The sequence below is a fragment of the Acomys russatus genome, chromosome 20 (genome assembly GCF_903995435.1).
Source record: "Acomys russatus chromosome 20, mAcoRus1.1, whole genome shotgun sequence".
Lineage (NCBI taxonomy): Eukaryota > Metazoa > Chordata > Mammalia > Rodentia > Muridae > Acomys > Acomys russatus.
The window spans coordinates 57,818,138-57,843,573 of NC_067156.1; the positions used below are offsets into that span (position 1 = coordinate 57,818,138).

The following is a 25,436-nucleotide window of genomic DNA, read 5'->3' on the forward strand; positions in this document are numbered from 1 at the left end:
CCCTTTACTAAGTATTTAAAAACTATTGAGTAATTAATGAACATTAGAAGTTCCCTCTGCATTAATTAAATTCAATAATTAATGTTGTTTGCATCAAGTTCATTAACTGTTAAAACCCCCATTCATGGATGGCAAGGCACTCCAGGAACTCTTTCACTAGAGACATGAAAACAAAATTAAATCTCTCCATTGGAACAGCAATGGTAAGCCAAGCGTGACTCGTGTGAGGTCCAGTATTAGAAACCATAGTCTATTGAATTTCTCAAAGTGCATAGTTAGATTATAGCAGTTATATCACCAAAAAGTCTCACATCTGCATGGACGATGGCTACCCCATAGCTGCAGAAATGGATTTACCCTTCAGTTAAATTTCCATCATATGTGGTACTGAATCTTTCTAGTGCTAAGACTTTAGTCCTTATTCCAAACCTGTTCTGACAACTCTTAAGCTTTACCTATTGATATGACCTGATCAGACTCATATGTAGACACATTGGTGGTTGTCAGCCCTTACTCAGTAGCTGAGAGTACATGTTGAAAACTTGGATAGACCCCTTCAAAGTCATATGGCCGTGGTTAAGTTCACTTCCCAGTGAAAGACTTTCTTCATCCCCAAAGTTTGACTTTATTTCCCCCATTGTACTATACGGGTGAATCAGTTACTGTGTTACTATAAAGTTGTTATTTAATGTAGTACCTAGCAGTTGGCAAGCTCAAGATATGTTTCAAACATTGTTTAAAATGGTTGTCAAACTACTGCTACAGTTATTTGGTATCAGGGATGGTATCTGTATTCCTTCAATATATGAAGTGAAAATAGTCATATATTCTAGGCTGTGTAATTCTAACGGTGAACAGAAAGATGTTTAACGTTGCAATGACAAGTCTCTGTCATAAGTTGTTTCTTCAAAATGCTTCTTTCCTTTGAGTTTTGTTTCCTTTGTTCTGATCTCCTACCTATTACAACAGATTGCAACCATTGAAACATTTTTCCATAAACTAAATTTATACATTTTTCCTAATTGCTCTTCAGATTAAAATATTGAAACCAAAAAGATTGTCTTATAAGCCATTTTAAGTGATTGAAGGAGCAGACAATATTCTGAGTAGCTTGGGGGCCAATGTCAAGGGCATATCAAAATCCCTCGCATGCTTTAGTTTTCTCTCCTGCTTGTCTAATATTATTTCCAGTTATATACCTTAATTTCAAAATTAAAAAATTTGTAACATAGTCTTTTTGGTTAAATTATTACTTTGTATGATGCCCATTTCTATTTGGCTTGTAAGTAAAGATCTATTTCATGAAAGGTATATTCTATTAAAAATTTAATCCTAAAATTTTTATATTACACATCTATCTGCTATGTGTTCATATCTCATTATTATAATTTTCATTGCACTTATTCCCCTATCATATCACATGTTGGGAAAATCACAAAGAACAGTCCCTTTCAGAACATTCTAAATAATGGTATTTCTATCATATTCTAATGTAATTCAACAAGCCTGTCATCAAGAGCTAGCCAAAGCCTAGAGCAGTGCATAACCACAAACTTAGCTAAATGTGGTTCATATTATGTTTGCTGTGCCAGAAGCCATAACTTCATCTCTAGCAGATTAACATAATCTCCAGTGAAACATTTTTAACCACAGTGATGTGCTTTTTCAGCCTTACAAGAAAGGATAATCAACCATTCTCATTTGCTAGGATGGAAAAGCACTATTCATTACAGTTATGCCCCAGGGCTCTTCTAACTCTCCTATGTTCTGTCTTGACATAGTCCAAAGGGACCTGGTCAACCCACTTACTATGCAACCTACTTCACTTGGCTATTACACTGATAAAATCATTTTAGTCAGATCAACTGAGCAAGAAATAACAACTCCATGGGATGCTCTGATGAAACACTTTTGCCTAAGAAGTAGGAGATAAAATCAGTAAAGATGGTGTGGCCTAGTATATCAGTAAAGATTTTAGTGGCAATATGTTTTGAGAAGTACAATCATGTGTATCCTACAAGTGAGAAGAAATTTTGTATATCACTCTTCTATTTACACTAACAGAATTCAATAAATAGTAGGCATTTGGGGTTTTCAGGCAACACAAGCCTTTTGCAGTGATTTACTAGGTAATTTTCAATGTTTTTATTTTTCTATAGAAATAAGTGTTTTGGATAGCCAGAGCTATGTTGTGAGCATCCCTGACATTTGGGTCATATCACCTTATTGGTTCTATGGTATTTATAAAGTAGGGAAAAAAGAATTTGTGTAGATATCATAGAAAGCCCCAGTAAACAAGTAGCAAACAAAACTGCACAGCATTCTTTAGCAGAGTCATATCACTTCTATCAGAGGTATACATGCCACTTATAAATTTGTTTTTGGAGAGTATTAGAGGGTTTTGGAGGAAATAAGATGGCAGCCTGTGGAAGAGTCACTGACTAAGTGGCCAGAATCGCCCAACATAAGTGTCACTAGCTCTGTCAAATCATAGTGTCAAGGGATTGCCACTGTGATACCATAAAGAGACTGTACCAAAAAGCAGGACCAGAACATACACTCCCAGAAGCCAGCTGCATTGGTTTTTAAACACTATTGCAGAAGAGGACTTTTCCCTCTTAAGTCTCACTTGTGGCAAGGTGACTCAGGAGGAAAAGGTCAAGGTTAACTATCTTAGTATAATGATATATACTTCCTATATTAAGCCTCACTTAGAAATACAGCATTGAAGGAGAGGTATTTCCTAATGAGAAGAATGCTTTAACATATATTAAGATAGAAATCACTCAAGCTAAGCACACACATATACACACATTCACACATTTTTGTCTCTGTCTCTGTCTTTCTCTCACACTCACATACAAACTCACACATATATACACACAGAGGAGAAAAACACACACAGGCACACATACATACACAGAGAGGGAGAGGCACACACATACACACACACAAAGGAGAGAGTAGACACACACATACTCACACAGAGGATTTGAAACACATGTACACGTACACACAGAAGGAGAGGCAGACACACACACACACAACATACACACACACACACACAACACACACACACAATGATGCTGTTGTTTAGCAGATTTATTAGAGACATAGAAGAGAAGTGATATGAGATTAGGAATACAACATTTCTAGGAAGAGGCCTGTTCATGGGCTTAGGGAATTCAACACCAAGTGGAAAGACTTTTGAAGTTCAGGTTCAACTAGATTTCATCCATCACAGAAAAGATACCAAGTAAGCGATCATGAACTGAGAGAACCCAGCAGGTTAAGCACTCATAATCTCCATGTGCAATGGTAGCATAACAGTGGCACAAATGAAGGGCTCTATCCAGCTAGCATGGGGACTTCACCTTACCCACAAGCACAGGCTACAGCTCTGTGAAGCTATTGTCATTGCCAAACGCTTGACTGGGTAGTAACAAAAGCAAAAGATGAATTCCTAATTAAGCATCATTTAGGCAGCAGCTAGCCTCTTGGTGTCATATTCCTTGGATTCCATCCATGTTGGCAGCACTAGAAATCAACTAGGCTAGACATCTGCTTTTACTTAAGGCTTCTGTTTGTATAATTGTCTGAGAGCTCACAAGCTACTTCAGATTCCTAATAACGATGCAAAACTCAAGTTACTCACTTTGTAAGGTATGTGGTTTGTGTGTGTGTGTGTGTGTGTGTGTGTGTGTGTGTGTGTGTGTGTGTGTGTGTGTGAAGAAGTGGCAAGGTTATGTAGTGATTCTATTGTACCATGGAAGTTCTGCTCACTCTATACAAAAATGTAGAACATGTGGGGGATATTTGAGGAAGCAAATTGTAGATAATATCCTAAAAAGATGCAGTGGCTTCCTCCACTGGAGTGTAGTAAATTCTCTAAATCAATCACAAGTATCTGGTGCCATGTACACAGCAGTAATAATAAGTAGACACAGAGGCTGAGATAGTTGCAGGATAGTTACCATCACTCCTGTTGACCTGCTTAAGGAGTCTATTTCTGTTCCCTGCTACTTGGTATGGCCTCTACAGAGCTAGAAGCTCTCACTCTCTGAGGATAACTGCTTCCATCATTAAACTTTGAGCTCTTGCTGGTGCCTTGTCACTTCAGGCAAGCCAAATAATACCACACAAAAATAATTACTTAAGTCACATGGAAGAGGAAGTAGGAAACGGAGGACATTCTGGCCACCAACTGTCAAGTTCTTTTAATGATCTAGCCATCAATTTTAAACTCCTAGGTATCTTTGAACTGTGAAGATAAAGACTGTCTCAACCACATAATATACAGAGATTGGTGTTAAGTCTAAAGTTGGCCCCTTAAAATGGCAGTGCTGGTGACAATATCCTAAACCGAAGGACTCTGATCCAGTAAATAGAAGGGCTGTTAATGGGTAAACAGAAACCTGAATTCAGCAATCCTCATGAATTGCCTAAAACAGGTTTCTATTTAATTCCTTTACCCCTGAAGATGCTTTTGGGCAAGGGTATCTACTTCCTCCTCAGTGGAGACAGATTCCTTCAGCTCAAAGGACCCAACCTTCTGACTCTTATATAAAATCTACTTGACTTCCTAACAGTTTGTGTCTTTCTGCTCTACTAACTAGAGCTTGGTCTTCAGGAAGCCTTTCTCTTTGCTCATGCAGTGATGCAGTTCAGTGTTTAATTCAGCAACATGGCTGTTCTGGCAAAGGATTCTAGGTCTATGTGGTCCAGCTGGAGTGCAGACACACCCTGGTTTGCAGAATGATCTGGCCTGGGTACAGACACACCCTTAGCACACGCCTTTAATCCCTAAAGGTAACGTTAGTTTGTGGAGGAAGCATCCAGGTTTGAAAGCAACTTCTAATTGAGCAGCAGAGAAAGTGAGGACTCAGAGAAAGATTAAACAGAATGAGTCAGAGTTTGGATACAACCAAGTCCCATAAGGACAGAAGAGGAAAGAGAGGCTACTAAAGAGCAGTGCAGGGAGAGAAAAGGGTGGTAGCAGAGCAGTATAGTATAAGTAGTGGGGGGGAAGTTTTACATAGACAGGTTGCAGAGAGAATGAGCCAGGGAATGAGAAGGAGCCAGAAGGCTAGGACACATTGCCAGAGTTTGGAGCCAACCAGAGCAATTCAGTCAGAATCTCAGAGAAGCCAGTTTGAATCAGTCTACTTGGAGTGGCATTTGAGCCAGAACAGCTGAGTTGAATCAGCTAGCCAGAGTTCAGAAAGAACTAGAAAGGGTGAGCTTATTCAGCAGGAGGCATCTGAGATGACAATTACATCAGGCAAATAAAAGTTACCTTTACAGACGATACGCAGGCTAGCATAGACACAGAACTACAAGTAACTTAGGAATGCTGAGAGCAGGAGAAATAGTCTTCCACTGGGTGAGAGTACATCAGTTGGTTCCTAGTACCAAACCTGCATTACATACAAAGCCTACAGAACATGCATACAAGTAATGTTACACAAACTGAGCAAGCTATACTTACCTGTTCAGGTAATATACATATATGTATGCATCCACAACTATGTACATGAAAAAGAGAACAGGAATTTGAAAAAGAAGGAGGAGAGTTATATGAGAGTCTTTGAGGGAGAAATAGAAGGGAGAAATGATGTAATTTCATTTTAATCTTTAAAAAAGAAATAATTTAAAATAAATAAAAATATACTGGAAAATGTAGCTATCAGAGTATATGTGTAATTACACATTTTTGTTTATGGTTTAAGACATTTTTGATCTGTGTGTGTGTGTGTGTGTGTGTGTGTGTGTGTGTGTTGGATGTGGATGTAACTCTCTAAAAAGAGTGATTGTTTTATAAATAAAATGTAAAAATGCAACAAATAAAAAACATTTGGCTTTGATGGAAAAATCAACATTTTCTCTCACTCTCCCAATATTTAGAATTTTAAGAACACCACACATTTTGGCATTCTTTCTCATGTTTACCACCAGAATATGATGTGATCAATATTTATGAGTAACATTTGCCATGCTGTATGGTTCACAGTCACTGCTCATCTCAATGCAAGCCATCATTTTGGAATTCATTTCTGATGTCAAAGTCGGCCGTACAGCCATATCCTCTGGATTAGCACAGCATTGGCCCCTTGTTTGAATCACACCTGAAGTGAAGGACAAGGTGAAAAGTCTTCACCTTCATAGACTTAGGTGAGGGAGTTATTAACGTGATGTAGCAAACTATCCTGAAAATCTTTCCACTAGTACTTATTTTATTTTTCTTTGTAATAATTTTGCTAACTGAACTAAAAAATCTATAGCTAAATTGGGCATTAGCATTAAAATATTTGTTCATTAATTATGTCCTTGAAAGGTAGAAATAGATAGTGCAATAAAGCATTTATCTTATTTGACACACACACACACACACAAAAAGAATTTCGTAGCCAACATTTGTGTGCCAATTTACAGCCTACAGAATTCTTCAAAACACTTTATTGACTAAATCCTTCTGTGAATGTCTGGATCTGTGAGAAAGTGCTTTTGTGGGGTACACATATCTGTGTATATGTGACTAGTGCATAGCAAAGGACAATCTCAGTGTTATTATCTTATTGTTTGAGACCGGATTTTTGACTGAGCTCAAACGTCACCCTGTATGTCAGGATAGCCAGGAGCTTCAGGGATCAGCGTATTTTTGACACAGTCCTGTCACCATTACTGAGATGACAGATATCCATTGTTACATATGTTTTTGTTGGTTTGTTTATTTTTGTGTAAGCTGCTGGGCATCAGAACTTTGGTTTTCTTGTTTCTGAGGCAAGTGCTTTCTCAACTGAGCCATTTCCTGTACATTAATTCTTTGGGTTAATTTTCTATTGCAATTTATAACTGATGAAATGGAGCTTAAAAGCCTTGGCAATGACCTAGGAATCTTTTCATGGAAGTATGGACCATCTCAGTACGTATAAGCGAGCCAAATAAATAAGAGTGGAGAGATGGCTATGCATCAATCTCCCATTTTCAGGTATCTTGCGTATGAACTATATACAGTAAAAACATTTATGAAACAATCAGGAGAGTCATATGTAAAAGTTACATTCAAAATGTTTAGCTCATTTGTATTTGGCAATCTTGAAGAAAATACTGCCCATCCTATCTGAGTCTAAAGTTTTGTGTGTAAATCATTCTTCTAACATCTTGTATTTACCAATGTAGAAAACATCATCCTAGACCTTAAAACATTTTCTTAGGTCCTAAACAACTTAAGCCTAACTGTGAAACTATAAATATCTACTTTTCAATCCCATCAGAGATTGAGAAGGAATAAAATTATTACCTAAATAGGAAGTGCAGGGAAGCAGCTTCCAAAACTAAGAGATGTCAGAGACAGTTTACTGCCTGTCAGTCAGCCATTCTGTCTCCAGGGTCAATGACAAAATTGTGACAAATCAATACACCCTTTTGTAAAAGCATTAATTTGAGTGTCTGCATGTCCAACATGAACAGGAAACCTGGAAGGGATAATAGATGAACATAATTTTCTCTTATTTCCATTTTTATCATGGCAAGCAAAACACAGGATTTTAATTATTTGAATTTATGGCCACATGGGATGAAGCTAATAATTACAGATAGTAGCTCTTTTGAAAAATTGGTTCTGTATTTTCTTACATAGAACTAATTTTAACTATTTGTAAAATATAAGGCCCTGGAATGCTATGCTTTGTGGTACTACAATAGGAATTTATTTCATAATGTCAAGCTGTACTTCTACTCATTTGAACTGGATGAAGGAACTTGGAAGTGGGATATTGTCATTTCAATGAGCAGTATACTTTGGACAAGAAAACTGTCTAGTGACACACATGTCCAGTGCATAGGAATCGTCTTCTAACTCATGTCCCTGACTTCCAGGAGCAGTTTGATCATCTACTAACTACAATCAAGCAAGTATATTGCAAAGTCTAGTCAACTTAATTGGCCACCAGCGGCTACTATGACTAGGAATGCAAGTTTTAGCTTTAGTCACAGGCTCTCAGACACTAACGTAGGTGTTACTGAACTGAATAAAAACACATTGTTAACAGATCTCAGAGTGTTGCAACTAACTGTACATTTTTCGATGTTTTATAAAATACCTGTGAATTTATTAGGTGAAACCGACCTTGGGAAATATACACCATCGTAGCTTGCAGCTGAGATGTAGCTATACCAGAATTCCAGTAGACATAGCTCCGTAGCTATGCCAGCATTCAAGTAAACGTAGATCCTGTCTGTTTGGATTCAAAAATTGTTTTTCACCTTGATGTATAACAAACAATTCACAGAAAGAAAATACCCCAGGTTTAGGATTTTATGCTTTGTGTTCATGACCAGCAAATAATTTTTTGCTAATTCCAGACTGTGGCTTATACTGCCTTAATAAAATGTGTAGGATGCAGCATCATTTGTACTTGGTAACCTTTTCTGGAGGAGAAATGTAATTCTTAACAGCCCTCATTTTTCTTAATGCCTAAACAATTTATTTCCTCTACTACAGTGAAACTCTACCTTATTACTTACATTGAAGAGGGAAAAAATATCATGCATTAGAAAATATGCACGGAGGGTGTGAGACACCCACCCTAAATTTCTTTCTTGTTTGTTTGGTATGAATAGTTTGCTCAATACATACACATCTCAAAAAATGTGTTCTGTTTGTGATGATATGGACCCTTCCTACAGCATTTGTGTGTGTGTGTGTGTGTGTGTGTGTGTGTGTGTGTGTGTGTGTGTGTAGAATATGAGCAGTGCACCATTTATTTTTCATGATGACTTTATTCTATTCTTATCTATCTTTATTACATACTTCTCAGATGACACAGGCTTCTGTAATGTCCACATTATTAGCCCCACGGCTCTGACACTGTTACTAGAAAGTTACTCCTAGGGATCAACTGAGGACACTCTGAGGGAACTAAATGTATCCCTGAAGCGAGAGGCATAATAAATGACGAGAAGTGACTAATGTAGGTCTTGATTGTCCCTCCCTCTTCACTAAGCATCACTCTCTCCAGCTCCAGCATAAGTGTTAACATTGCCACACAACACCCTTATATGCAGTTGTTAATTTAATACTCATCCCAGTACAGTTTAGTAGACTCTGACTCAGAGGTCAGCAGAGGATCTAATTCACCATGATTAGCACCACAAAGAAGACGCTAGCTCATGTTTATCTATGTGCAGCTCTGGCTTTTTTTTTTTTTTTTAAAGTTAAATGCTTTATCTTTATGATATTTAAGACATATGGGCCCCTGGGTTATTTGATAACTAGTGGAATTTTATCTATATTTGATTTCAATTGTAAAACAGACTTTACCAATACCCTTGACAACATTCCCTGCCCCAACCACAAAACAAAAACAAAAACAAAAACAAAAACAAGAACCTAACTGAAACAAACAGCAACAAAAGAAGTCTAACTCTAGCATCAGTTTTGAGAACAGACCATTAGGCACATGGGGTGTTATAAATCAGCTAAACTGTTTTAATTTGTATGTGCCACTGTTTACATATGTAGCTATGTGTTCTTGGTATTCATTAAACTCTAATGTTCAGGAACCTCCCTCTGTCCATGGAAAGGTGTGTGATGGGCATAAATCTTGCAGTCTGCACTGTGCACATATTGTCACAGTATTACTGAAACACCTTTATTAACAGAACCTCCTATACTATGATTTTTAAAACTCTAGCAATTGGATTTTGATGCAGTGAAAAAATCATGCATATGTTTCAATTTTTTTTGTGTTTCATCCTTTGCAATACACACATTTTAATTATTTCCCAATTTTTTTCTATCAGAAACAGCGTATCATCAATTTAATTTAAGAAAAAAAAATTGTTACTGCAACTAGCAAGTCACTAATTACTCAAGGGGGGAAAAATGACCAGATAACTATCTATAACAGAATGGAAAAAATTCCCAAGGTTTATACAAATGGACAATGGGTTGAACAGGTTGCTAGCTTCATTTCAGGAAAAAGCAGATTGTTTTGGTTGCTAAGAGTAACTCTCAGTCACAAGTCTATGGATGCTTGAAAGCTGAACAGCTGTGCTGTGGAGGGCCACAATGTGCCTCAAAATGTATGTTGACCATTAACTGTTTAAATTTAAATAGAGAGGGCTCTGTTCTTCACCCCCTGGTCAACCTCACTGTTTAATTTATATTTACAGCTGGCCTCTCCACCGTCTGTGTACACAGCCCATAGTGCATATCTGAGGAATTAGAGTGACTTTATTTAAAGACTAGATTAAATAGCCAGGAAAAAGCAATCCATCAATTATGCGGGGAGTGCAAGACATTTGTAGCAATATTCTTTCGTGTTTTGGGATTTTACTCTTCATTTCATGTCATTTCTTCCTCATTCAATGACAAATGTAAGAGGCACTGCCCCCAAAGTGTCACTGACAATGCTCTACAATTAGTTCATAAGGATCATCTTAAGCTGACTTTAGTGAAGAGACAAATGATTTTAGTAAAAAGGAGGCCCGTGTCCCTTTCCAGACTCCTATACCGAAGTGAGCCAGGATCCATGTAGAGTACAAAACATCACCGACACCCTTTGAAAGGAGACTGTTTTATATGCATAATTCAATGTTTATGATCCATTAATTGGTGAGCATAACTATGGGGAATTAAAAGACAACAACTTTGCTTTTTCTCACAGTATCCATTTTTATGTCTATCACATTATATACATCTTCTTGTTATTTGCATTTCAGGTCACTTGAAGTACTTTTTAAAAGATTTATTTATTTAGTATGTATACAGTGCTCTGCTTACATATACACCTGCAGGCCAGAAGAGGGCATCAGATCACATTAAAGATGGTTGTGAGCCACCATGTGGTTGCTGGGGATTGAACTCAGAACCTTTGGAAGAGCAGACAGGTCTTTCAACCTCTGAGCCATCTCTCCAGCCCAGATTTAAAGTATTTTCAAAGGCTTTATCTTTGGATATTTGGAAGAAAATAGATCAAACAAATCAATGTCATAAAGTAAGAACATATGCTTATAAACACGTGACAGATACACATACACAAGCACACATACTCTAAACATAACTAAAACACTAAAGTAATAGCAAATTTATTGTTTATCCCCAGATTCTTAAGCAGTTCTGTCACAAAAAGATAAGCAAAAGGCTATATTTTTAGCGCCATCTGTGATTTTGGTCCTTTTATGTTTTGTTTTGTTTTTGTTGTTGTTTGTGGGTTTGTTTGTTTGTTTTTAATCTCTGGTTAGAGTTCTTTAGGTCAGAGAGGGAAGACATTGGAGTGATGGAGCAAAGTTTATTTTGCTCAATATATGTTTTTCAAAGTCCACCATCATGGAAAATATACATGCATCTACTTCAAGGGGGTTCTGTGTGTTTTTCTAGCACCTCCTGTTTAGGCAGCTCTTTACCACATCCTAGACTCTACACTAGCTTAGGTTCAACTTCACAACTGACTGTGTCTCACTCTGTCAGAGGAAAGTATCCCTTGGGCAGTTACATCAAAAGAAGCTTTGGCCTTGATTTACCCATGTTCCTTTCAAATGTACAAATGCAGTCTCTTCAGATTTGTTGACTCCTCTTTTCATCCCTGTATTGTGAATAGCAGGAGAGAATTTCCATCCAGACTGCCTTTTCCATTTCCCAAGTTTGCCATCATTCCCCATGAGGGCATGTACTCACAGAGAGAGAGAGAGAGAGAGAGAGAGAGAGAGAGAGAGAGAGAGAGAGAGAGAGAGAGAGAGAGAGAAAGGAGCAGATAAGAGGGGATCTCTTTTCCTAAGGGTATTTTTTGGTATCTATATTACTGAACATCTGAAGAGAGAAAAATCCCATAGAAACTTAAAAATAGACACATTTTTGAATGTCGAACAATCCTCCTGCCCCATGGGAAGCTGCCAAAGATGCCCCTTGGCCTCTGTGCTCAGTTCTAACATTACTAGGAGGATCTACCAGCTGTTCTACTGCCAACTTACACAGTTGCAAGAATGGTGTAAATATTCATTGTATTATTCAACATTACTGTATTTTCTACATAATTTTACAATATATTTAAAATATTCACCATATCATATATATGCATAAGTGTTACATATGCATGTATATATATATATATATATATTACTTAATGTACACACAATGCACGAAAACTCTATATACCTGTTTTTTTATATTTATATGAGATATTGGAACAATAGACAGAAAATAATAACTTATTGGTGGCTGTCTTGAAACCATAGGTCATAGTGTTCATAAGGTTTTGATTTCATTCGATATAGATGACAGGTAAAGGAATAAGATCGACAGATCTAATATAAAACTTCTTAGATAGGATAAATCATGAATACACATATGTATACCTTGACTATATAAAGAATTTCATCCTGACTTTGAACCACAGGAAAACTGTGTGGCTGTTACCAACTAGCCACATATAAGTGTGACTCTAAGTCCCTTTATTCTTATGTCTTACCGGGCTTGGGGACAATCAGTTGGGCACTACTTTGGGCGTTGCCAGCCTCATTTTCAGCCACACATTGATAAAAGCCTTCATCTGACTTCACCACCCCAAGGATCCGTAAGTTGCTTCCTCCCTAGGGAGCAAAAGAAAATGAAGATGAGATATTTTGTAAAAAGGGAAGCAACCTCAAGGTAACAAATAGACACAGAAGAATTAAGAAAAATCATGAAGCTATCTGGCCAATATGGCTCATGTTATTTGGGAGACAAATCACGTTCCTCAAAGTTTTTCTGACTTTGTGGGTATAATTCTGCCTACTTCTATAAGGGAGGCATAGTCATATAAGTAGACATCTTCCTGGATATTCAAATTTTAATTTTATAAAGATTTTCATCAGGAATGCAATAAATCATGATCAGTATATAAAAGTTCTTATTCCTTCCCTTTCTGGAGGAAGCTAGATTTATGAGGTATATAAGTAAATAAACAAGAGTGAATAAAGAAAAAATACTTTTCCATGCAAATACAAAAGAACAAAGTACGCAGGTTAAATCATTTCTGTTAGTGTTTGCCCAAAGAAATGTCTGAGGGTCCCTTAAAATAACAATTTTTTGCATAATCTTTAGGGGTTCTAGAAGCCAAGCTTATGATAGATTTTTATACCCATATTGTTTTGGTGCATAGTTGAAAAAATTTACCTTCAGCAATTCATTGTATAAACACAGTAAAGTTAACTCTTTTTGTGTATAAATTAAACTACAATCTCATTCAAGAATGGATGATAAAATGATCTAGAGATAGTATTTAATTATATGAACTCAGTTTATCTTCAATATTAGTGCAAGTATTAGTTCAGTTAGTGAGACATGTTAAATCACTTCCCCTAAAGTCATTAAGAGATAAATATTACCTCTCAGGGAATTCTTAATTGTTTTTAGTGTCTTGTAGTCAATTTTCAACTGATGTAAAATTCTTAGATAAAGCTGGCTAACTTCTAATTAACAATTCACTTCTAAGTTACTATCTGAGCTCAGCATTACATGTGTAACACACAATAGCTCTCAGATTTCTGAAACTACTCAGGAAATATTTTTAAGCACATGGTGATGTGAATAAGGCATATACTATACATTTTTCATAGCAGCCTTATTCATAATAGCCAGAACATGGAAACAGCCTAAGTGTCCCTCAGTAGAAGAGTGGATAAAGAAACTGTGGTACATATACACTATGGAATACTACTCAGCTATTAAAAACAAGGAATTCCCGAAATTTGTGGATAAATGGATTGAGCTAGAAATGATCATAATGAGTGAGTTAACCCAGAAGCAGAAAGAATCAAATGGTATATACTCACTTATATCTGCATACTAGCCCAAGGGGCATGTCCCACGAAAGCCTTCACTTACCAGGAAACTGGGACAGAGGGGAAGGCATCCTATTGGGACTCTAAATGAGAGACGCATGGGAGAACAGCAAAATAAAAGGATCCAGAGGGTCCTAGAAATCTACAAGTAGAACAATATGATAGGCAGATTTGGGCCCAGGGGTCCCGCTCAAACTAAGGCACCAGCCAAGGACAATACAGGAGGTAAACTTTAAACCCCTTCCCAGATCTAGCCAATGGTCAGAATATTCTCCACAGTTGAGTGGAGAGTGTGATACGACTTTCTCACATACTCTGGTGCCTCACATTTGACCATGTCCCCTGGAGGGGGAGACCTGGTGGCACTCAGAGGAAGGACAGCAAGTAGCCAAGAAGAGACTTGATACCCTATGAGAATATATAGGGGGACGTAATCCCCCTCAGGAACAGTCATAGGGGAGGGGAATAATGGGAAAATGGGGGGGGGGGGAGGGAATGGGAGGATACAAGGGATGGATAAACATTGAGATGTAACAAGAATAAATTAATAAAAAAAAAAAATAATAAAAAAAAAAAAAAAAAAAAAAAAAATAAAATAAAAAAAAAAAAATAAAATAAAAAAAAAAAAAAAAAAAAAAAAAAAAAAGAAGTAGAATGTAACAAAAAATGCATACAACTAAGAAATTACGGAAGTTACAAAAAAACCTGCCTATTGTAGAAGAGTCATTTAGCAGCATGAACATGTAATGCCATAGGGAGATGCTGTGGTGCCTCACTAGATGACCACACTCTGATTCTATCTGCCTGGCCGACTTGGCTTTGTGATGGCTTTTCATTGACAGGGTCACATTTGTCTCAAACACAAAAGCTCCTAAGGCCATTTTTTTTTAAGCCACACAGTCTTTTATGTTGCAACGTGGTGGTTTTTATAGTTCTTATATATTCATATGCCTGAAAGATATTGAACGTGAACTAGAGTTTATGGGGGCTGTAAGAGCTATGGCTCATTGTCTCTTCTGTTTCCAACACAGAAAGTACAGTTACAAAGCAAGACAGATGGTGTGAATCCTCTGCTAGAGCCAAGACCATAGTGAGCACTTCTACCATCACTTCTCAATAGGGTCACCAGGCTCCATGTGGAAAAAGGGTTAGGGAGGCAGTAGTGTACATGACTGTGGTAAGGCTTTCATAATAGTAAGAAGAATATCTTCCTAAAGAGAATTATGGTAGGTAGAAGGTGAAAAATACAATAATCTTAGATCCCCGCATTCTGGGTCTGAGTTTTTAAATTCTAGCCCATGACGTGACAATGGGAATACTTCAGAAGTCTCAAGTCTTTGCTTGCCTTCACTTCTTCCCTTTCTTCTTTTTATCTCTCTGCATTTCTCCTCCTTTCCTCTCTTTCTCCTTCCCTCCCTTCTTTCCTTCCCTCCCTCCCTCCCTCCTTCCTTGTTTTCTTTTCTTTTTTATAAATAATGTATGCTGGATTAACTGCCTAGAATTCCAGGTCTACAAATTATTTGTTTTCTCAAAAACAATTCCTGGAAGTTTTCAGAAACTGATATGTTTGGGATCCACTCACAATCTTCTGGACTCCTCCAAAGGGCTTGGGTCACTTTCCAGCTTCCATATTTTAGAAAAGAAAAATTAGTGGAAAAATAGCAAATAATAATGAGGTTGCAAAATTAATATGAAAAGAATATAATTACCACTATCTGAAAATAATCACTAGGAATGACCACATCTCCATTCTTCATCCAGTTCACAGTGGGCACGGGCTTCCCAGAAACCGCACATTCAAACTCAATATCCATACTTTCATAGGCATAGAGGTTGGAAGGGTGATTTAAAAACCATGGTGGAACTGCAAAGACAGAAAATGGCAAATGAGTGGGAATAGCGGTGTCTGCGCTGAGGTCTCAATGAATTGATAACACAGCTCTGTAATTTGTGTCACTCCCCAACTGTTAGCTTACTAAACAAGAACCAGCGGAGGATGACTGTCCCTCATCCCCAAGGCAATTGACATTTACCACAAGGAAAAATAACTCTTGGGATAAGTATTTACAATGAATATTTTCAATTCTCAAATGTTGGTATCCCTTTGACTTGTGCACTGGAAAGTAAATGATGCTTAGGAAACTGTATGTTAGGAAAAAACAAACAAACAAACAAATAAAAAGACACAGTAAGCTTACATGTCCAAGACAATTCAGATCATGAGATCAGAAATATTTGTAATGATAAGCTTAATCAAGATTTAATTATTTATAGAAATTCTCTGGGGAAAATAAGCTTGTCATGTTCTTATTAATACATTCAAAATGTTTTAGCAATGACCCAATGTATCATATCATTATGGTATATATATATAATTATTTTCTGAATATTATTTGTCATCAGTTTCATTTAATGTATTATTTATCATAATAATAGTTGCTATATACAGAATAAAACATCTTAGCTAGTGAGAAGAAGCATAAAATTCAGTGAAGTATCAGCCAAAAGCTTGGTTTATGTAGAAAACATGCATCTTTAACATTTATTTTCCAAGTCAGCCTTTGTTTTTATCATTGTCTTACTATGTTCAGTTTAGTGACTACACATTTTCTTCCTTCCAACCAGGATTATCAAGCTTTCCCTCCACACCACAGGAAGTATTCAAACTGCCTTAGGTTTTCAGCAAGTTCTAGGACAATGGGCAGAGACAATATACACTTGGTGGTTGCCATAGTTGTCATCTTTGTTTCTTCTGTCTTCTTTTCTCTGCCTGTCTTCCAGCCTTGATTTGTAGCTAAATATTTGAACCTCCAGGACTAAACTCATTTTAATTTCTTTAATCATTCACTGGGGCCATTGATTTAGATGACTAGACTCAGATTCATGAATATTCATGGCCTAAAGTCATGAAAAGAAATGTCTCAGAGCTGTACTAAACACTGTATACAGGGCTAAATTATGTATTTAATATTGATAATATTATTAGCATAATGATTTTTCTTCCTGATTCCATTGCCAAGTTCACTGACAATGTACCAAAAGACATCTGAAATATTTATTGAGTGCCTCTGAGGAAATATATATGAGTTGCATCTTTACAACTCTGTCCTCAAGTTTACACAGATTTGCGCCCAGGGATTATATACTAGGCAACATCCAATATTTCTTGGGAAAAGACAAAGTACGATTTATTAGTCCACTCTCTTTATATTTAGTATTGCATCGTAGTTTTCTGAGCATAATGTATTATCCTTATTTTAAAATAAAAATGTTACACTAGATGGCATTTACATAACTTTCTTCAAAATTACACTCCTTGTAAATTAAGAGCCTCACAGTCTGTTGCTCTACGCAGTGCACATTCTCAACTCTTTTGCTGTAACTTCCTTTTTTACACCTACAATTCTAGTGGAACAGTAGCTCAGAAATGTTTCTAGGGTCTCAGAGATAATGGAAGTACATGTGCTGAGAGCTATTTTAGAAATAATAGCAACTGTCTACATATCCCATTCTTTTGGTCTGTCTGTCCTAATGCAGGGGAAACTCCCTAAGTCTGTCCAATCAAATTGCTCAGTCTCATAGGGTTTTGAAAATATATGAGTTTGGGGTTTGCTAAATTGGACATATTCAAGTGTATCTTCAAAGTAATTAACTGCATTGAAATACATGTTTCAATAATATGAGTGTTTATATACTTATAGTGCATGCTAGAGAGGGAGTGGGTGAAGAAAGAAAGAAACGAAGTGAAACACAATAAAAACAACCTAAAAGTTTGGGAGTATAAACATAAGGGTCATGGGTGTGGGAGAGAAGGAAAGGCATCTGGAACACTTACATAGTTACCAAAGAAAGCAAAGGTTCAAAACCTCATGGAAGGAGCCAGAATGCCTGAGTCATAGCCCTACTCTGTATATTCACTATTAATCCCTCTTAGTTTATTGAGGGATTGAGAATAATGACAGATGATGTTGGTAAACAGCACATTTTAAAGGAAAACAGTAGCAGAGCCAATAAAAATGCATAGCCCATAGCAAATTCATTATAGAATTGTCCATAATCTATACAAATACCTACACAAATGTGTATGCTGAGTGATGTGCATGGACATATATAACTTCATAATGCTTTTAAAATATGTTATTTCCATGTTTTCTAAATAGAATATTTTTAAATATTCTAGGTGTCAAAATAATATACTTCATATAATAGATTGTCTGAAAAACAAATTACATATAAGTGATTTCTATTTTCAAAATAGCTACATTGAGATCACTCTGTTCTTTTTTTACATATGCATTTATATTATCATACATATATACAATAAACTACCTATAGCAAGAAGAGCCACACAACAATCAGGAATTATATAAATGTTACATTCATAATATTTTGGCTATTTGTATTTGGCAGCCTTGAAGAAAACATCTTTCCTATCTTGGCGAGTATGAAATTCTGAATGTAAATCAATATCTATTATTACTTGTTATTATCAACTTAAAATGTCTATCTAGACCTAAAAACAATTTAATCCCTGATGGAGTTGAAGACAAGATAGTTTAGTTTTACACTCTCTTCATTAATCTGATAGATAGAAATCATTTTCCAATTTACTGTTTCTCACTGGGATAGGTAATACAGAGCTGACCGCATGGTCAATTCTTAAAACAGCTCACTTCATTGATGATTAAAATTCAGTTACTTCTAATTAAGGGGATAATTCCATCTAATCATATAACATGGAAACTATTATGGGCTGCCATGATAATTAATGTATACATATATACATATATATAATTACCACATATATATATATATGCAAAACATATATATGTGAGTTATGACTGTGTTTCTGTCATTTCATAGTAATTAGGCTTTAAGTTTCACATTGAATGGCATGTCTTTACTGAGTACTTCAATTAATTTTAATAACTAGATCATTAATTTCTACATTAGATATTTGTTGAATAGAAACATTCATCTAAAATACATTGAGAATTTAAACATTAAAATATATGTGCATCCTAAATAGACCCATGACTATGTTCTCTGCCATATGTCTTGCGAGTGTGTGTGTCATCAGCATTTTATGAGGAAGATGAGTACCAACAACTTCCATTCACACCACATACCTAGTACATTGCTTCCTTCTCAGAACAGGAGAATAGACATTTGCTGTTGCTTTTAAGACCTCGATGAACTAAACATTCTCTTACTGTACTCTGGGTATACTGGCTTAAGGTACAGATTAGAATCATAACCGATGTCATAGAAACCATAAAAAGAACTGATATTAACATGAAGAATAAGACAATATTGAATAACAAGAATAACAAAGTGGAAAATCATGTAAAATGGCCATTTTGTAGAAAACACAGACTATGTGTTATATTAGTATAATCTCCAGCAAAAAGAATATATATTCCAAAAATATAAACCAAAGTTAGAGATTAAGAATTAGATATAATAAGTTCAACAACCTTTCTTTGAAGAGTGCATAACCAAATCTCTGCCTACTTTTTAAAGCTTGTCATTGACAATGCCTTTGCATATTAACTATGTCCAATTTATACAAAGGTACATGGTCTTTTCTAGTGTTAAATGTTTGAACAGTCTATTTTCTCATCTGGATGTATTACATTTCTTGAAATATAGATATTCTATGCAGTCTTCATGAATCTTCTTTATTATGGATAGAGTTGTCTCTTGAGGTGCACATTATAATATTTGATTTTACCCATTTATGCCACATGACAAGGTCCTTTCTACATGGTATTCAGCTAAGCTTTTGATTGTTTTAGTACTAGAAAGTGAACTCCTCAAGGGAAAAGGCTATGTAATATTATTATAAAATTTAACATTTTGACAGCTGCACTAATACATAGGTAAGTGGTCAAATTAAATTTAACCTGAAATTTTTTTTTTTTTTTTTTTTTTTTTTTTTTGCTATTTCATTTGTCTTTTAAAGCATTTATTTGATGAATCAGCATGAATTTGTTCATCTTATTTAAGGATACTTCCTAGAATATAAAATTCAAATCCACATATAATTATTATATACACCCCACCATGCTGGAAGACTATATCTTCAGCAATATCATATATTGTTTTGGGGTCACTTGGACTACCACAACCAACAATTCAAACAGTTTTCCAATGTTTGATACTGGGAAATTTTAGATAATATATTGCCCATGATGGGAAAATAGTCAATCTAAATGGCTTAATTTTAAGTTACACACACACACACACACACACACACACACACACACACACTATATATAGTAAATAGATACATATGTATGGCAAATATATAAATATATGTATAGCATGATAAATATGAAATAATGAGGTTCCTTAATGCTTTTTCAAACATTGTTGAGTTATTTCACCCTCTTTGTCATATAAAAAGGCTGTGAACCTTGATATACCCAGCCAATGTTAATATATAAGGAGGAAATCTCAGGGTTCTACCATAAACAAAGAGCTACAGGAAACTGATGACTGAGGAGTGGGAGAATTAGATTTTTCTGGACTGATTTTGGTAATTTGGACATCAAGGCAAAGTGGTTAGATTTCCAATCAAACACACACAAGCCACACTAACTTGACTCAGACTATTGTGATTCTAATTATTAATATACATGTAACAATTTTAACAAAATGAAGCCATAAATTTGAGTGTAAGTAGATGCATAGGAAGGATGGGAGAAAGGAGACACAGTGGAGGGGTGGGAGAACAGGAAAAAGGTACTTAATGTGACTAAATTTTTATTATAAAATTAAATTAAGTTGATTAAGGCAATTATCATTAAAAGGATATGGGGGCCTGTAATTTATCATAATAAAAATTTAATTGTGTCTCTTCTCTTAAAGGAATTGTGTCCTGGAGTGTGGGTTTTCGGGTTTCATATGCTCAAGGCAGGCCCAGTCTTTCTTTCTGCTGCATGCTGATCCAAATGCTGAACTCTCAGCTCCTTTTCCAGCATTATGTCTGCCTGTGTGCACCTGTGATTTCTGTCATGACAAAATAAACTAAGCCCCTGAAACTGTAAGTCAGAAGCAATTAAATATTTTTATAAGAATTGCTGTGGTCATGGTGTCTTTTTATAGAAGAAAAGAAAGGAAAAGAAAAGAAAAGCACTAAGACAGAGACCAAACTTATATCTTGCCATTTAAAAACGCAGCTAATGTATTGACTCAAGCTGTGTCTTCTATTTTTCCCCACAGAAATCATCTCCTACCTTCAAACTCATCCTGTCATAATATTACATATCTGGGCTCAGTTAGCGATTTACCACAACAATCAATAAATGTTTTTCTCTTATGTTTTTAATTTATTAAGCTTTATTCAGATTAAACCACGATTGTTATCCCCTCACTTGTATTTTCCCGTTCCCACCATCCCTCCCTCTTCTGCCCAATTTTCCTCCCCTAAACCTCTGACAGAAGGGGACCTCCTCCCCCACCAGATGACCACAGCTTATCAGTGCAGTGCTTATCAGTGGGAATGAAATAATATTTTATAGTTTTTTAAAGGGCATAATAAAATGTAAATATATATAACATGAAGGACTGAAAAAAGGTGAAACCCAGTGGGTTTCAGAGTGGGGCTATCTGCAAATTTAACCAGGCTCTTGGGACTTTATTTATTCATTTTGGGAACAATGGCAGTGGTTCTTTCTGAAATGAAAACATCTGAAGACCCTAACCACTCAATGGCTGAATGCCTTCACTGTGTCATCGGCCAGCTAGAATCTCCACACCCAGTGAAAAAAAAAAAAAAAAAAAAAAAAAAAAAAAAAAAAACAAAAAAACAAAAAACAAAAAACAAACAACAACAACAACAACAACAAAAACCATGTGATAATGAGTGTGAGTTTAATGACACTGCACAGTTGCGGGGAGAAAGACACACCTCAACAGAACTCTGCCTCACAGACCTAATGTTTCTAAAGGACTGCCCAATTCAACAAATAAACATTGCTCTCTCATTATCAAAATTTGTTTTGTTTTGCTTTATCCTGTACCAAATTTAGCTGTCCAAGGAATTTTTATTCAAGGAACTTAATTTTCAATGTAAAATTTCCTTCCTCTTTTATTTACTTCGTAGCAAGGTACCACATTAACACGTCCTTTTAGGCATTGCTTGTGTGACAACACATTTGAAATCTGCTTAAAATTTCTCTCTAGTCTTGCTCATTATGTCTTCCATATCTGTCTGCTGCTTTAATAAATATTTACCTATTATGGTTAAACTATTCTTCCAGGGTGTATGCCTAAATACCAAAAGATGGCACCATAGCTCATTATAGATAAGCTACCATGTGGTTGTTGGAAATTGAACCCAGTACCTTTTGAAGAATAGCCAGTTCTCTTAACCTCTGAGCCATATCTGTCTGATGCGTTAGGATCAGTTGTTAGTCTCTGCATCTCCTTCTCTTCTTGTCTCTCTCACATATCTATCTATACTCTCCCAAGAACATTCTAGGTTGGAATAACTTGGTGTCTGCCTTTAAATGGTAGGGATATTGTATGTGTTGGGTGTAACACCATAAGGTTTTTATTACAATTTTAGTACAATATTTTATTACAAAATTATTTGGAATCTTAATACTGCTGCTTAAACAGTTTTCTCTTTGCGTTTTATTTCTATATTGGTTACTAAAGATGATTTTTTAGTATAGTCCCACATGAGAGAGAGAGAGAGAGAGAGAGAGAGAGAGAGAGAGAGAGAGAGAGAGAGAGAGAGAGAGAGAGAGAGACAGACAGACAGACAGACAGACAGACAGACAGACAGACAGAGACAGGGAGACAGAGAGGGATTCATTAATTATATGGTCCTAATATTTGCTATTGTACACTGCCTTCTTAATATATGTATCGATCTAAATGAATAGAATATTTATGCTATATATAATGGAGTTTGTGCATATACAGAAGAATTTATATATATATTAAATTTATATATATAATATTATATTATATATAATACATTAAATTAACTGGCAATAAATGAGTAACAACAATAAGCTGGGTAGGAAACATCATCTATGAAATAAAGGATTGTTTTTCTTCTAACATCAAGACCAATTATGACAACAGGATACTAGAAGCATCCATGTACAGTCTTAACTGTTAGCCTAGCAAAAGTCAGCATTTTAATCAGTACAAGGAAATGAAAATTCAGATCTTTTGAATTCTATTTCTACCTCGCATTAGAATTAGCTATTGTGAACACAATTGGTGTAGAAAATCTTCCTTCTATGTAACATTGCTGCTCTGTGTAGAGATGAACAACATCTGATCTTCAACCTTTACTTCAGAGTCCTTCATACATACTGGGAAATGATTTCAGATCTTTCCACACAATTTTCTTTATCCAGGCAAATAATCCCAGTCAGTGCCTTTCTCCATTGTCGGCTTTTTCTGTAATCAGGGTTGCTTCTCTCTAAGTCCTGACTGAACTTTTCATTTCTCTTTTCAATTGCCAGAGCTATAACTAAATTGGAAGTGTGATTCCATTAGGCTCAAGCCTATGATGAAAATAATAGAAGGATTGCCCCAAGATCCTAGTCTATATGCATAGCAATGTCAAAACCATCCCTTTGTTAACACAGAGGGTGGGAAATGAATTCACTAGTGTAGATACTAGCAAATAATCAGTTAACAATTAAGTTTGCAAGTGTGTGTATCTAAACATCCATATATAATATATATTGGCACATATACCATTGATAAACATTTTTATTTCTGAATTTCCACTTGGACTATGAAGTAAATGAAAACATTAAAATCTAGATGTATATCTGTATCTCTATAAATAGATAGATATAGATAGCTAAATATATTAGAAATGTGTTGTCCAACCAGAAAGAAAATAGATAAGAGTAGGATAATGTTATTAATACAACAAATATAAGTCAGAGAGCTATTATTTTCCTTCAACCAAATATAAACTAATCTGTCCTTTTGGTATTTGAAAGTAGAAAAATGTAGAGATTTTAAATATTTAGGGAAATTTCTGTTTGTAAAAGGTATGTTTGCCTACTTTGCGCTATTTTGCAGTTAGATACATTATATCAGAAAGAATTTTTCCAACTTCTTATTATAATAGATATTCTATGAGGATACCGTTCAGGACAATTAACTGAGTGGAAAGAGTCAGTCACAATACTGACTCTCCTTTCCCCACTAATAACAGATGGTAAGTCACGGTTAATTCCTTACTCACCAGCAACCTTTCAATTCACACTAACACCTTTGAACATGATGAACCCATGTAAAATCTTTGGAGAGCCTATGTTTTCCCTTTTCTCATTTAGAAGGTGCTCTGGTTATCGAGGAAACTTAAGATGCTCTTGAGTAATGAGTTGTTCTAGTTTTGGATTGTTAGATTGTTTCTATGATAATAAAAGAATCACCAAAGTGACTTGTGGAAAAAAGGTGTATTTTAACTTCCTGTTTCAACCATCATTAAGGAGAGTCCCAGCAGTAATCTGGAGGCTGGAACCTGGATGCCATAACTGAAACAGATGCTGTAGAGGACTGATGCTAACTGGTTTGCTTCCCTGTGCTTGCTCAGCTACCTTTCTCATTCAGGTGAGGTCCACCACATGATGCCAATACTCATAGAGGATGAGTTCCTCCCACACCAATTCATAATCAATAATATGCTCACAGATATGGCCACAGTCCAGACTCTTTTTGCAGAGAGCTGGAGCGAGGGGTGGGGGGGTGAGGCTTTGAGACAGGTTTTCTCTGTATAACCTGGTTGTCCTGAACTTGCTTTGTAGACCAGGTTGGCCTTGAACTCACAGCATTTTGCCTGCCTCTGCCTCCCAGTGTGCTGGGAATAAAGGCATGTGCCACCTGACCTGTCTCACAGTCCAGTCTTATGAAGCCAACTCTTTTTTTTTTTTAGGTTGAATATATGTATTTATTTATTTATTTATTATTTATTTTGAGTTTCTCTTAACTCTTTTTTTTAAATTTTTTATTATTAATTTATTCTTGTTACATCTCAATGGTTATCCCATCCCTTGTGTCCTCCCATTTTTCCCTCCCTCCCCTTTTCCCCTTATTCCCCTCCCCGATGACTGTTCCTGAGGGGGATTACCTCCCCCTGTATATGCTCATAGGGTATCAAGTCTCTTCTCGGTAACCTGCTGTCCTTCCTCTGAGTGCCACCTGGTCTCCCCCTCCAGGGGACATGGTCAAATGTGAGGCACCAGAGTACGTGAGAAAGTCATATCCCACTCTCCACTCAACTGTGGAAAATGTTCTGACCATTGGCTAGATCTGGGTAGGGGTTTAAAGTTTACCACCTGTATTGTCCTTTGGCTGGTGCCTTAGTTTGAGCGGGACCCCTGGGCCCAAATCTGCCTATCATAATGTTCTACTTGTAGGTTTCTAGGACCCTGTGGATCCTTCTACTTTGCCATTTTCCCATGCTTCTCTCATCTAGAGTCCCAATAGGATGTCCTCCCCTCTGTCCCGGTTTCCTGGTAAGTGAAGGCTTTCGTGGGACATGCCCTTGGGCTAGTATGCAGATATAAGTGAGTATATACCATTTAAGTCTTTCTGCTTCTGGGTTAACTCACCCATTATGATCA

At 36.2% G+C, this 25,436-nt stretch overlaps 1 protein-coding gene across 1 annotated transcript in view; it reads right to left on the reverse strand.

Moving 5' to 3' along the window:
• Positions 1 to 25,436, reverse strand: part of Dcc (DCC netrin 1 receptor) — a 1,118,465-nt gene that overhangs the window by 410,631 nt on the left and 682,398 nt on the right. Inside the window, exons 6-7 of the mRNA XM_051163583.1 lie at positions 15,534 to 15,688; positions 12,471 to 12,591 (exon numbers count right to left, since the gene is read on the reverse strand). Of these exons, the coding sequence (XP_051019540.1) occupies positions 12,471 to 12,591; positions 15,534 to 15,688 (276 nt within the window). The remainder of the gene's footprint in view (positions 1 to 12,470; positions 12,592 to 15,533; positions 15,689 to 25,436) is intronic.